Source organism: Emydura macquarii, unplaced genomic scaffold (assembly GCF_026122565.2).
Source record: "Emydura macquarii macquarii isolate MOO-44397 ecotype Brisbane River unplaced genomic scaffold, CSIRO-AGI_Emac_v2 contig_1230, whole genome shotgun sequence".
Taxonomy (NCBI): Eukaryota; Metazoa; Chordata; order Testudines; family Chelidae; genus Emydura; species Emydura macquarii.
The window spans coordinates 6,801,387-6,816,641 of NW_027131367.1; the positions used below are offsets into that span (position 1 = coordinate 6,801,387).

The 15,255-nt window shown below is 37.6% G+C and overlaps 1 protein-coding gene across 1 annotated transcript in view; it reads right to left on the minus strand.

The window, feature by feature from the left end:
- HELZ (helicase with zinc finger) overlaps positions 1 to 15,255 on the minus strand; it is a 133,117-nt gene that overhangs the window by 17,025 nt on the left and 100,837 nt on the right. Inside the window, exons 23-29 of the mRNA XM_067547330.1 lie at positions 13,956 to 14,007; positions 12,747 to 12,940; positions 8,982 to 9,192; positions 4,562 to 4,638; positions 2,803 to 3,370; positions 2,100 to 2,331; positions 723 to 1,236 (exon numbers count right to left, since the gene is read on the minus strand). Coding sequence (XP_067403431.1) covers positions 723 to 1,236; positions 2,100 to 2,331; positions 2,803 to 3,370; positions 4,562 to 4,638; positions 8,982 to 9,192; positions 12,747 to 12,940; positions 13,956 to 14,007 — 1,848 coding nt within the window. The remainder of the gene's footprint in view (positions 1 to 722; positions 1,237 to 2,099; positions 2,332 to 2,802; positions 3,371 to 4,561; positions 4,639 to 8,981; positions 9,193 to 12,746; positions 12,941 to 13,955; positions 14,008 to 15,255) is intronic.

The following is a 15,255-nucleotide window of genomic DNA, read 5'->3' on the forward strand; positions in this document are numbered from 1 at the left end:
AATGGTGTCGGAAGCCAGTCAGGACTAATCAAGACTCTTAGCCCTGATCTACACTACAAAATTACTTCAGTATAACTATGTCGCTCAGGGGTGTGAATAATCCACACCCCCGAGGGATGTAGTCATACTGACCTAAGCGCTGGTAAATAGCGCTATGCTGATGGGAGAGTTTCTCCCACTGACACAGCTACCACCTCTCATGGAAGTGGATTAATTCAGCTGACAGGATAAGTTCTTTCCCATCGGCTTAGGGCATCTTCATTAAAGCATTGCTCCTCTGCCGATGCAGCGTTTTAAGTGTAGACCTGCCCTTACTATGATTCTATTTGCGACTCTGGGTAAGTCAACTTCTTTGAATCTGCAAAAAATGGGCACAATAGAGTAGAATTAACTTTTAGTGCTTTAATCAGCTACATGGAATAAGGAATCTATTCTGCTCTCATTGAAAAGTAAGGAAAATCACCCAGGGCATCAGCTAACCAGGATGAGGGCTCAAATTTTCATTTCCAAAAGCCTGTAACTTCCCACCAGTAAAGAAAGGGCTGAGTGCAGAGCTGTGAACTACGGGTGTATGTATGAGGGGAGGGAAAACAGTTATGGATGCAAAATTGTCCTTTTTCACAGGCATTCAAGACATGAATTTTAAATCTACAACATGCTTGCCACTCACTAACATATATTTCCACATACATATAATCATATATATATTAAAAAACCCATACCTCTTCTAAGCTGTGGAGCGAAGAAGCAGATACTGCTCGAGATGTGAGTGGATGAAATGGCTCCTGACCAACTGCATGCTGATGATTCTGTATTTGTATAAAAGGGTTCTGTTGTGATCTGTGGGGCAATGGAGGTATACCATAATGAAAGCCCTGTCCCAGTAGGTGATTCTGCTGTAGGTTAGCATAGGTCCATGATCCATCAGGTTGCAGGTACTTTAAGGGAGGTGGGGTTATGTGTTCAGATGGCATTGAGAAAGGGGGATTGTATATTTGGGGCAAATGCTGTTGAAATGCTGGGTTGCTGGACATTTCAATGTCTCTGTTGTTTTCAGGGAAGTTAGGAAAGTGGCCGCTGTGGTTTGAGTTGCATGAAGGAGAAGGGAGTGCTGGTGGGCTTCTGGGCTGAACTTGTCTGTATTGCAAGAGTCTTGACTGGGGAGGTGGCATTTCAGCCAGGTCCCTACTTTCACTTTGATCGCGGTGTGACAGTTCTCTGAGCAAGTCCTGAAACCTGTATTAACAGAAGACATGTTATTAAGATAGAGAAATGCAAAAAGTGCAGTGCTAAAGCTCCATCCCTTTCAGGTACCAGGTTCTGAACATCACAATCAGACTGACTGCAAACACAAACCGTACAGACTTAAATGTACTCAACATCAAGTCTCACTTCAAAGACTATAACTGTGAGCAATCAGAAATTAAGGACAAGAGACCTTGCTGGACTGAAATAAGAACCAGAATCATCATACAAAACTCAATGATCAATATATTTCTGGAGGTTTGAAAATTCCTGACATTTCTATTCACTGAGGGCCATTTTTCTGTTTCCATCCAATAGCATCATTTCTTGCCCCTAGAATGCCCCATTTTTAAAACTTACCAACAAAAGATCTTTAAAAAGGAAAAGGCAACCTCTACAAATATATATATATATATATATATATATATATAGACACACAAAAGAGGAGCTCTCTATAGTGCTGCTCTACTAGTCAAATCAAGTTGACGGAACCTCAGCTTCATCAGAGGTCCTTACCTAATCCAGATGCCTCTTTCATAGCTAATAAGGGGTGGTTACTCTCTGTCAGTCCCTATTCCATATATAAACCATTTTAAAAATTCTAATATGACCAATAATTGTACCGTTTTCACTGCAAGATTATTTCCCAATATATTTACACTGTATCTGCAAACAGATAACAGCCTATTAATATTAATATAATGTATCTAGGCCTATTGCTTACATTGATCATAACAACAACAAGAGCTCTTTATAGGACTCACAGTGCCTTGCACCTGAGCATGGTATTATAGTGAAGGTGCGCTGTGTTCTGTTTTTAAATATGGTACTTTGACAATTCAATCAACAAATACCTTGAATATGTTGCCTCTGTTTCATCTTCTGTATTACTGGCAAGTTTCCAGTTTGCCCTAACCGGCTGTTGGTGCAATCCCATTGGTTGTTGGGGAAGATGTAGGTGAGGATGGTGATGGTGTGGATACGGAATATTGCCCTGACTGAGATAGGCATTATGTTCATTCCATTGCTGTAACCTTGCTTGCTGCTGCCTTAACGTTTCCAAAGCTACATTTCCATGCATACGATCTATAAAACATTTACAAAAAAAATCAAAATGTATCCATCCTTCCTTTTAAACAGCATTTGACACCAGCAAGGAGGATTCCACAGTGTGATATTAAATGTAAAAATAATAGTGCTAATGAAGCACACAGTGGAATCTTTTAGCCTGCCAGCACCAAAAAATCATTTATTAATAAAGGGCCAACTGTATACCAAACACTCCCTACTGTAACACAGTACATAGCCCAATTATTAAAATATCCCAGAAAGACTATATACATATGAAACTCGCAATGAAATGCTACATATTAAAATATACCCTAAGGAGCAAATTATTCTTGATGATATTACTTATTGAAACGAACCCAACAATGATCCAATACATAATTTTAAAGTCATACAGCCATATCCCTGACAGGTAAATACTTTCTTCATTTTCACTTTAGGGTAGCTACATTTGCACACCCATCAGCAGAAAACAGCAGTGGTACCTACCTAATGTCTCCCCTATGGGCATTCCTGGCGGATTCTCTTCAATGAAGTTGTTCAAGTGAGATGGCAGCACTGGGTTGTGCTGTGCGATAGGTCTCAGAGGGTTATTAACTTCTTGCAACATGGGTGGGGGATGATGTTCTGAAATCACAGCATCTACTGCAGGAGAATGTGGTCGGTGGGGAATTGGGTTATTAAAAAAAGACTGGTTGGGGCCCACCTGGTAAGCAGGGGAAAGCTGTGAAGGTTGTGGAGGTTGCTGATTTAAATGATTATGCTGCTGGACTACCTGGCTCTGCTGGGGTGGCATTTGGTTTTGCTGATCAGGCAAATGATTTTGTTGCTGACTTAAAAGATTTTGCTGCTGTTGCACAGGGTATGGCTGCCTTGGGATCTGGGACAGGTGCTGGTAGTGTCGACTGGGGACTGCATACTGTGTATGGGGAGGGGTGAGATGTAGATTCAACTGCCTGGGATTGAGATTATCTTTGCGATGAAATTTAGAATTAGGATAACCAATGTTGGAACGTGACTCTGGGCTTCTATTCTGTGAATTTCCTTCTATGTCAACCTAGAACAAAGGATAGAAAACATTTCAAAGTTACTTAAGAAAACAAAATCCCTGTAAACTATGACTGTACTGCACTAAACAAATTAATCTAACACTGACTCAAGCATCCGAAACCTCAGGAATGTGGGAAGAATAAAGGACACAAGAGAAACAAGGTAATGTACATCTGTACATGTTCTTTTCCTTACTTATGAAACTGAAGATATATTCTGCCAACAGTTCTACCTTGGTTTTATCTTCTTTAAACTCCTTTAACATTATTTGTGATATTTTATTAATCTGAAATTTCTCTCCACTAGATAAAGAAAATTAATTCCTTCATAGCTCTTTCATTAGGTACACTCCATATTTTCTTATTCTTCTATATTTAAACTCTACACTCAGACACTGCCATCATCGAGTTTCTTTCTGTAGCTATGTTATTGCAGAGATGAATTACCAGCTGCTTCCTTATGATCATATCTAATTTAGCTAATTATAGGCAACTGTCAAATGTTGAGCCTTTTGCTTTTATTTCTAGGACACAGACACCAAATATTTAATGGAAAAAGTCATTATTTGCCAGTTTTTGACGTTTCACTTCAGAACACTCCATTTTATGACTCACACCTTTATTCCTAAAACTAAAAATTGTAGTCTAGTTCACTACCCTATTACTCTCCCAGAAAATTACTGAAGATTTCTGAATCTTCACTATTAGCAGAATTATTTACCTTTATTTATAGCAGTTTTATATGGAAAGGTACATTAATTTCTAAACATTTAAAAATCAGTAACACTTTGCGCTATTACAGTATGTGTAGATTTAAAATTTACAAATCAATACATTTTAAAAAATTTTATTTATGCAAGCAGTCAGTGAAATTTAAATTGAAAATAATGGGATTAACATCATGTGCAAGGACAAGTAGCATAAGAATGGATTTTAAAAAATCAGACTCAAATCTTTTTAATTTTCTCTTGTCCTTGGGTGAGGAGAAGAGAGATCTATGGTCACTCAACAGCAACAATGCTGATCAACACTAATGGGTTCTGAAGGAAATCCTATTCGCTGCTCTGGGATGGAAATGTGATGACTGACAGGGGGCCTGTTGGGTAGGAGGGGAAGAAATGATAGAATCCTTAGAGTTCTATGTGAGATACTGGTACCCCAAAAGAAGGAAAATTATAGGGAAAATAGCTCAAACAGACCTGTTTGGATTCCACACGTTTTTTCTCAGGTGTCCGAATTTTATTAATTTCAGGTCCAGCACTGTTTTCAGCTTTACCTAAAAATATTTATGATATTTATGCATTAGTTTCAATGTATGTAAAGAAAGAAGGAAGATTTTCAACATGATGTTTGTTTTTCTTAGACATGGGCAGACTACCATAGTAGCATTTATGATGGGGGCAAAAACTTAATGCACAACATTTCCTCCTAAACATGGCCTTCCTCTTGCACTGTATGTTTTCAGTTTTGTTTCCGAATCATTCAGAAGTACCTCTTCCAGTTCAATGGCTGGGCTATTGGAGTTATTGCAGGAGAAAGTAATCACCAGTTTGTGCAAGGAAATAGAAATGGGTCGAACAGAGGAACTTTTATCCTAATCAGTGCGCTCCCTGAACTTTGGTAGCTTCATGACCCTTGATCCAATCAAATGCTGACTATTCAGTTTGTAAAGGCAAAAACACCTTACTTAGCACCTCTCTGGTTTTAACTTTTAAGTATCGTTTAAAAAAAAAATTAGAACATTGAATGAGTGGGTGGAAAATGCTTCATTTTAACCAAAGCAGAGGCCATCCCTAAAAATCACCCATCACTGGAGTTCTGTGAGATGGCAGGGCAGTGATGTTAGAGATATCAGAACCCTACTGATAAAAAAAACTGAACCCAGAGTTAAACTTAACCTTTTTAGGTTCAATTAAGATAAATATCAATTTTTCAGTGAAGACTGACACAATACGCTTAAATTGGCCTATTGTTCCTAACCTTTGCAACACATGAGGAGGTGCAATAATATTAGAAATCTTGCATCTGATTAGGTAAGTATATTTCCCATATATAACTATGTATTTGGACAAACAGAAATATAATAGACACCTACTATACTAGACATTATGATAAAAAACTTTCTTAAACATGTAGTTTACACATAAGAACTCAACATCCTTTCTCAGCTGATCGCTATCTTTGAAACGTGATTCCTTAAAGTGGAGAGATCAGAAACTTTCATGTCAAAGTACATGGTAAGGAAATCCCAAATCTCAACAATCAAAACAATTAATGTGTCTCTGGAAGTATTTTCTTTTTAGTAAAACTGCTTCCCCTTCTAATTTCTATAAAATACCAGTTGCGTGAAGGGAGGCTAACTCAAATCAAAAGCTTATTTTTCATATAGGGCACTTACACTTTACATGACAGTGAGGAGATAAGTAAAGTGTATATTCAGTTTTAAAAGATATTGGTTTAAAACAGCATTTATAGGGGCAAATCAAGAAAATCTTTCAGGAACTCATGAGAAAAGAACACTTAAAATATGGGACAGAATATATGTAATATGCATTTACATGTAATAACATTTATGTTCCTGAAACAGTCATTTCAACTCTGCTAACAATGTTCACTTCACCAAATTGCTGATGTTTGAATTTTGCTATTATAGCATCTCTTCAGTCTCCAGTAGAGTACTAATGACTAATTCTTTTTTCTGTGGTACGTTGTTCTTCTATGGCAGAATTCTTATTCTGCGGAACAATCTTTTAGACATGCTGAACATGATAATGGAAATATTCTGATCAGCTATCTTTGGTCTTGAAAAATGTAGGATTATGTATTGTTTTAAACGCAAAGGGTACCTCTTTTTGTTGGTTGTTTGATACTCTTTTTGTCACTGAATAGATTCAGTTAATTAGGAAAAATATCAGCTCTCTTGGGTAACTCAGAGAAAGCTAAAGACTATCCTAGGGTCAGAACAGCTACATTAGAGAAAGGCAAAGCCACACCAGTGGATAATAAAACTATGTTAGCTAGCAGTTCAAAGAGCTACCTGGCAAAGAATACATAGTGAGAAAAATGATAGCTTCATACACTTGCTAATAAAAGGATCTCTGGAAAGAAAAAGATTTTTAAGGACAAATAGCTAGAGAAACTTAGCAACAAAAACAAAAAAGATTAGAACAGATATTTCCTTCTTGCTTTTAGTTCTTATTGCACAGGCAGAAAAAGAGATGTTCCAATATTAAGTAGGTATGAAAAATCCAATATAAACCAGGATAAGTGTCTTCTAGTAGAAATCAGGATGCTGGAAACCCTAACAGGAAAACTTTCTAGCTGGATATTATCTTAATAATTAGATAATATCCACTCAAACAAGATATGATTCAATAGAACCTTATGCCTCTCTCCCCTGTATGCTGATACAGGGACACATTTTGCTCTTCCTTACACGAGTGAACAAGCCAAAGTCATAGAGTTACTTCAAATGTAGAGAGGTGTTAACCAAGAGCAGAATGTGGCCCTTCTCATGCAACTTACCTTGCAACCTTACTTCCCAGACATCTATCAAGGGCACCTCCAAACTTAACAGAAAGAGGGCTTGGTTCACACTGGTCAGCAGAAAAAAAAAGTTACTCATTCTCTGACTCTTGCTGCCACAGAATGAGGGGCTAAATCAGCAAACTGGCCTCAATCCTTCAAAGTGCTGAGACTTCAACACCTATTTCAATTAACAGAAATGGAATGTGCTCAGCACTTGCACAATCGACCCCTAATCATCTGGTTTTTGGGTGACCAACAGAACAGAAGGAGTCTTTTCAAGTGCATTTCACAAGATTAATTTGCCCTCTGAAAACCCTTTCCACAGTCTTCTGAAGTTCAAGTTATTGAACTGCCATGACCAAAACCTGTTTCTCTGGGGATTTTCCTCTCCTCTGAAACCTAGAATACTGTAGGAGAATAAAAACAAGGATGGCATTTTGGATTTCTCTCTGTATTATCCCTATTTTAATGAGCTTCAGTGAGACTGCCTTCACATGATTATTTCAGTGAACGATTTAGAATCCAATTAACTATGCAATTCTTTGAAAAGGAATAATAATGTCTTCTGATGTGCTACTGTGACAGCATATGTGTTTAGTATACTGATACTGCAGAAAGTGTCTCAGATTTGTACCTCAGCCTCAGAGTTTTCAAATATTTAATGAAGCTGGATTTTAAAAAAATGCATCCTAACAGCACAGATGGATTCACAGCATCTTTCAATTTTGATATAAGCCTTCAGCACTGAAGTGCAGTTCTGCTGTGAAATTAGATTTTATGCAAATAGCATCACAGGATTCCCTTTTTATTGTCTCTCAGTGATGTCATGTCAGATTTTTGCAGTGTGGGCCAAATCCTCCTTGCCTTATTTGTTTGTGCAGTCTTAGAGAAGGCAACGGGACTACTCGTGAGGAAGGAGAGCAATACTCATCCCTCTGTAGGTTAAAATTTTTTTTTCCCTAACTGCCAATTCTGCAACTCTATCTGAGATCTGAAGTCAATCTGCCTTCTCTCTGCCTCAGTAAAGATTCCACAATACAAATGTACTTTGCAATTCTGTTAGTGACATGAGTGACAAAACAATTCAGCTCATCCTCCCATTGCTACAGACTATAGAGAGATAAAAGGAGCGAAGTATTTTTTTGTCATTATAGCACGCAAATATGACTCAGAATATCCATCAAGGGAAGATCACTTGAGTAAGAAAGTGGCATTTTTACATAGTCATTTTTCTGATCATAATCACAGTTTAAGGAGAAATTTAAGTGGTAGGCATCATTTTAAAGAGATAGCCAAATCTCAAACAGGGCCACAATGACTTTTGACTTTATTCCAGATTCACTCTTTAATACCCAGAATGGAGACTATTATATTCTAAACCCTATATCATTTCAGGTCTGGCAAAGTATTTTCCTATATATTGGTACATAAATCGTTTTCCCTTTATATTAGAAAAAAATCATAAATGAGATTTCAGTAACGAGGATCCCTGGATTCTCAGGAACCCATTATGTCCAATGCTAAAATCATACTTAAGGAAATGAATCCTTCACTACCACCAGTCTATAGTCTCCACTACAACTTGCACAGTGTCCTTTTACACACACAATTCATAGCGCAACAAAGCCTACAATAAAGATTGAATTTCCAAAGACTAAGGAGGCCAACTTATTTTCCTGGCTAGGCAACATCAAGACATTTTTTCTTAATATATTTGCTAATGTTTTACAAAATGTTTTAACTTCAAGTCTATTTCCTCCCGTTCACATCCCAAAACACACCACTTCCACGGGCAGGCTCAAGAAAGAGACTGGATGGGCCATGGGAAATGAACTACCCTATCAGCCCCCTCAAGAACAGAATTGGTGTTCCCAAGTTGTGGATGGCATGGAGAACCTTGTCTCGTGGCTGCCACTCCTATGTGTAAACACAGGAACATGTTTCCATTGCTGTCAAATTCAGCATCTTTCAGGAACCTTCAAATTCACCTTAAAAAATGGCGGGTTTCTCAGAATACACTGTCTGAGCTGCAGATTTGGTCGTCAAACACGAGGTCACCTGCTGAGGGATTTGAAGAAACATACAACTCACCATTTCGACTTTGTTCATGTTGCTCCTTGTCTGGATGTTGAAGCTGCTGCTGCTGCCCTATACTAACTGGTGAATGATGTCCCAGGCCGTAAGGTATAGGAGACCCACGCCCATGTGCCTGTAACAGGTTCATATTATATGCCATAGCCGCTTGGTGCGTAATGATTCGAGGGTCAACTGCAAACCTACCCTGATACCCTGTCCATGGTACCTATATAATTTAAAAAAATAGATGCAATACATTAATGTACATTTAAGGAAAGGCACAGTGTTAATTACAATTATTATGGCATCATCAGGAAGCACTTCTCCATATTAGTGGTGGTGATGAGATAACAAAGCACATGTGAGTGATAGCATTGTCAGGAAAAAAAGAGCAACAAGTTCAGGCATAGTAGCAAGGGTCACAAAGAAGATTTGTGAGGAAGAGTGAGATAAACCCACAATGAGGACTATGTTTTGGGGGGAGAGACGATGGAAGTGCATCTGACAGGAGGTAAGACTTGAAAGCCATTGAAACAAGAAAGCAGAGACTGCACAAGAAGAGATACAGGGCTGGTGAATAAACAATGTGCCCTATCTGATCCATTAAAATAACTTCTATATTCTTCCCTTCTCCTAACAGCAATAAAAGCAGATGAAACTGATTAAATAAAGGAGGTGGATCAATGCACCATTACAGCAGATATTCAAGAACAGGTTAGATAATACATTAGTGAAAAGATGGACAGAATAGCCTATGAACTAGATACCAAGAGCAGACAGGTCACTGTGTCCACAAAATGCCCCAGTGAAGTCAGAGAGGCTCTGGTGGGCTCAGCAATCAGTCCACCCATGTTACACACTGAAGGACTGGGACCTAAGAATCTGTGTTATGGGACATATTTTAGTCACTGCAGAGTCTCTCCCAGGTTAGAATTTCCTGTCTGTTTTGAAATAAATTTCACTTCTTGAAAATAAGAAATCCGGGGTCTTTAAAACATTTTGCATTTTGTTCCCTAAAATCTGAAAAGGAAGACGCCTTTGGATCAAATTAGTTCAATCTTACCCTGTGGGGAAGTTTATTAAAAAAGGCGATCCCATGAATAAAAAGAGAATGAAATGAATATAATCATCAATGCTCAGTCTGACAAACTATCCTTAACTGATGGCAGCAGACAACCTCCCTCATTTTTTATTCTGGATATGAAAGCTGCCCTAAAGGATACAAAAGTGCCTTTTTATCTTACATGGCCACAGTCATTTTATTATATTTTTAATAAGTTAATCCTTTCATTATTTGCTTAAACATAGCATCTTCCAAGTAATTCATTAGATTTTTACAAATATTTGCCCTGAAAACCTGCACTTTTGAACTTCAGCTCTGGGCTATGTGCTTCCTCCAATTGTGTCTGTGCAATCTCAAATTATCTCCAATATACTCCAATATACAATATACTCCAATGTACAAGTAGACATCTCATAAGTATGTGGACCTTCATACCTAATTATTTAAAAATCCATCCCCAAGTACGGGGGTAAAGTAAGCTCAAACATACTGATATTTTCATATTTTTCTTTTCATTGGAGGTACATAGGAATATATTAGGTCTTAAACTGTAAAACAGAAAAAATATTTAAATCATCTTGTTTTGATATTAATAAAAAGTGAGTAAGCATTACAAAGATCCAGCTGCTGGCCTTCTCATTCTATTTAAACTTCAGCATAATAACCAGACTGCTGGTAACCGAGTAAAAAGAAAACTTATTTGACCTAATGAATGGAAATCAGTGGTCTTACTACTTAAAAAAAAGAGAATCTATGTGTAATCTATAGTTGCCAGATGGTCTGGACATATGTAGCTGAAAGCAGAGGTTTACAGCAAGCCTCAAAATAGCAGCCATGAATTGAATTTCCATAAAGAACCCACGCAACTATTAAAAAAATTAACTGTGTGTGAATACTTACAGATATATAAGAAATTCTATGTACACATGTGCATGCATATATGCTCTTGCTAAAGAAACTTTCAGGAGACGTGCAACTATGTTACCACACAACATCATTTCTGTAAATACTGGTCTCTCCCTCCCATTTCCCTACCTACCTTTTTCTGCTCTTAACCTAACTATCTAGGGTCTCCAAGTGATGGAACTTGCCTTTTTATTTGTACAGTTAAGTGTCTAGAACACTTTGGTGCTACAGTCAATATATAATTCTGCAAACAATTCCTGCAACCTAACAGAATCTGCAAGCAACAGGTGACTCTCGTATGCTCAAGTTATAGCCTCCTCTTTGACATCTCAAGAATGATCATTATTTGGCAACTTACTTATGTTAATTACTACTTCTACTAGAGGGAACAGTGGAGGGTAAATTGACTCCCATTAAAAAAAAAGCAGGGGGAAATCTATTGATATAACAATGCCAGTGTGATCAACAACAGAACCACACATGTAATTTCTGCAGCATAATGATCCACAAAGGAAAAGGAATAGTTCTAAATTGATCAGCTGGACAATTAACTGCTTGTAACTAAATTTTCACATGCTGGTCATTTTTTAGCACCCAAAGCTGAGGTAAGCTAGAATCATCTTCTACTGTCTAGGGTGTTTTGGTTCAGCAGTATGACAACTTCAAAAGGTATGCTAGTCATAAAGCAACAGCTCTGAGGGAATCATATGCACTTCTTGTGATGCTCCAGAGAGAAAGATACATCTCCCATTATGCTTATTCTTTCAGGGGACTCTGATGTGCACCCGTGAAGCTTCACAGAAGTGGATTTGAAAATCAGACCTACATGCAGAGAATGAAAGACTAGCAGCATAAACTCTTGGATTTTCACTCAAATTAGCCACAGTAAGAGGTCCTTCCAAAGTATTTAGCCATTCAACATTCAAATACATGGGATTTTAGTCCTAGCTATTAAAGTTACATGCTTTAAAGCAAATATTGCTATCATACAGCACAAAAATTACTTTGCATAGATCAATGACAATGTTTGTTATGAGTATTTAGGGGTCTGAACCTAATCTTATACCACTTTTACTCAGATGTAATTCTATTGACTTTAGTGTCTCCTGCATTAAAACAGGGAAAGAGAAATCAGAATAAACCTCTTAGCCCTGATCTACATCAGAAAATTAGGTTGTCTTAATTATATCACTCAGGAGTATGACAAGTGCAGACAAGTCCTTAGACAAAATGAAGAGAAGCAATTTTGAAACCCTAAGTATTCACCAAGCCATGTTTACTTAACATGCTAAAATACAAGCAAGCAAACCCATTATAATTTGAATATAGTATTATTCAAATTGCGTTGTTTAAATGTTATATTTTTCCTTCTATATTCATGGTAATAAAAGCATGATTCACCGCTTTCCAGGACTGGATTCTGATTGGTTGGCACCCTGGCACTTCTATTTCTTCACAAATTCAACGAAAACTTGTGAACCAGTATTATTCAGAAATCGTTCAATAATTTAATATTACATCTCAATTATTCCTGATTTCTCAAAAGGCGGCCAGTAATTAATCATGACTATCATCATTCAATTTTAACATGGGCAAACCTCACATGGCTTCAACATGAAAACCCTTTTAGGCTGTGTGATATTCTTTGTAGGAGGAACATCATTAAGCCCTTGCAGCTTGGTGGTCATCAGCACATCAATTCTTAGCCAGGAAAACCTGAGTATCAAAGATGCTGACACACTTTATACTAACTAGTCTTGTGTTCATTTTTATCTATAATAAAAGAATACATTAGGGAAATAAATGCTTACAGGCAAAGGCACAGACATGACCATATTTCCTCCATAGACAGCAGGTACATAAAGAATACTTGTCCCAGTGTGAGGATCTATCCTTTGAACGGGGCTTGGAGATTTCCCCAAGTTGGGGTGAGATCCAAGAGGAGGAGGGGGAGGAGTATATGCTCTGATAGGATTTCCAATTAGGACAGAAGGATTGGGCTGAACTGAAAAATAAACAAGAAAGAAACACAAAGGGAGGAAAAGAACATGAAGTATTCCAGTTATTTATTTTTCTTCCTCCCTTCCTCTTCCTCTCCCGCCCACAAGAACCCCTCTTTACAAATTCATTATGTAACTCTTTATACAGAAGAATCTGATATGGACAGAGAAAGCATTAATCTAAAATCAATAGCCTTGCCATAAATTACATTGTTTACCAATCCCCAGATCCAATACACAAGCCAGGTTTTAGTGAACTTCTGGACTGGTAGAAAGCAGGAGGAGGAGGGCAGGGGGGAGCAGGGGGAGTGTTATTTAAAAGAGAAACTCCCCAGTGAACACCATCCATAAATTTTTACTTAAAATTTGACATGACAGTTAAAGTGGCCAATTGAACAGTACAACTTGCAAACAATACAACCCAGGTTTACTTCTCCACTCTTTTAACAGCGACTAGAAATGCTTTTTAAATAATTATATATCACTGCAGACTACCTGGCTAGAATATAATGATTCAGTAAGTTATAACTATGTGGATCCATATATCCAGATAAATCCAAACTATGTTACAAAACAGTTAGAGGACTAGAATTTTATTACATGATCCCATTACAATGGTCATTTTGCTAGTGAAGACAGGCTCATACACTACCAGGTTATCGCATCCACTCCAAGCAGGGTTTTATAACTTGGGTTTCAGACATAAATCCTCTTCTATAGGTCAGGGAAACTATGGCAGAATCATGATAGCAACAACTATGCTGCAACAAGTTGAATCAAGGTTCTATGCAGAGGGCATGTAATGAGAAACCTAGAGTTACCTAATGTCCACTTAAAGTATGCTGAGATATCTGCATCCTGAATTCACACAAGGAATAAATAACTTTCATAGACATAAGAGGCCTGATCCTCCCTTTACACATACATCTGTATAAATCAACATTAACTTCACTGACGTGAAACTAGTAGATGCATGGGAGAATCAGGCCCAGTTTCTCCAGAGAAACGGCAGACACTTACCAATTCCATCAGTTTGAAAATGGTCATTCTGATTATGATGATGGCCCTTGCCCTTTAATGAAAAAAAATCATAATGACTTACTTTTTTTTTTTTTTTTTTACATATTTAATGCAGAACATACATAAAGGTAATTCTTTATGTCAACATAGTAATAGTCAAGTAAACTAAATACAATTACAGAGAAGAGGTTGGAAAAAACAGCAAGTCTACAGTTATTCTTTTCTTGAGCATTTTATTTATTATACTCTCCACTTGCCCAACTCCACTGGTTCAACACTGTTTCATCAAGGCCAGTACAAAGTACCATTAGTAAGCACACCTATTTCACAGTGCGCTCGGTCCATCCTTCCAATTCACACTGCCAACCCTCACTACTAAAAGGAGGTACTGCCTTTGCACAGTCTTTTAGATCTTATGAGATAGACAATGTTCGTACATGGGTCCTCTGTGAGGATTTGAAATCTTTGACTTCAAGTTAAAACTTCAGAACAGAAACACTTGTCAGGTTAAATATTATTATTATTTTGGTTTGCCAGCTTTGAGTGAGTATCCTTGATAATCTATAAAAAGTGGACAAAAGAACAAATTTTTCTATCACCTCAGATGTGCTGGGAGAAAGCAAATAGCTGTTATCAATGTAATGTATTATTCATCAACGAGTGCACGGCCGCACACCCCGACCGTCAAAAACAGGTTTCCGAAATTGTCTAGCGCTTTAGAGCACTACAAAGGCCCTGGGACCTGAGCTCTAAACAGTAACAGGTACCTTCAGACAATCATTATTTACACAGATTTTAAGCTAGTTTGACTCTGTTTGTATACAACACATTTACATTTAGCTGAAGGGAACTTTTGATTATGTATTCAAAAGACGTGTATAATAAGGGCTAAAGAACTAATCCTTATTTGTATAATTTGTACAATAAAAGAGCACTTTTAAAAACAAAGAGGCAGTTACTTACATAGGAAGATTGAAAAAAAAAAAGTAAGGAATAAGCAAAAGACCTGTAAAAGCTGAAAGTACGTAAAAGTCTGCTAAATGTAAATAATGTACTCAGGCAACCATTTTAGAAACTGACTGGAAAATCCAATGTGATCAATTTAAGCACTGTGGATCAAAGGCTAATTCCAGACAATGAGCAAGGGGTGTGAGTATAAACAGCCGTATAGTGGCAGCGGAGGCCTGGCTCAGCAGTACTGAGTAGCTACCTCTGCAGGTTTGTTTTCATTCTGTCTAAAATGTGCCTCTGCTGCTGCTACCCAGCCTACCACAGCTACACTTCTATTTACACTCATGCT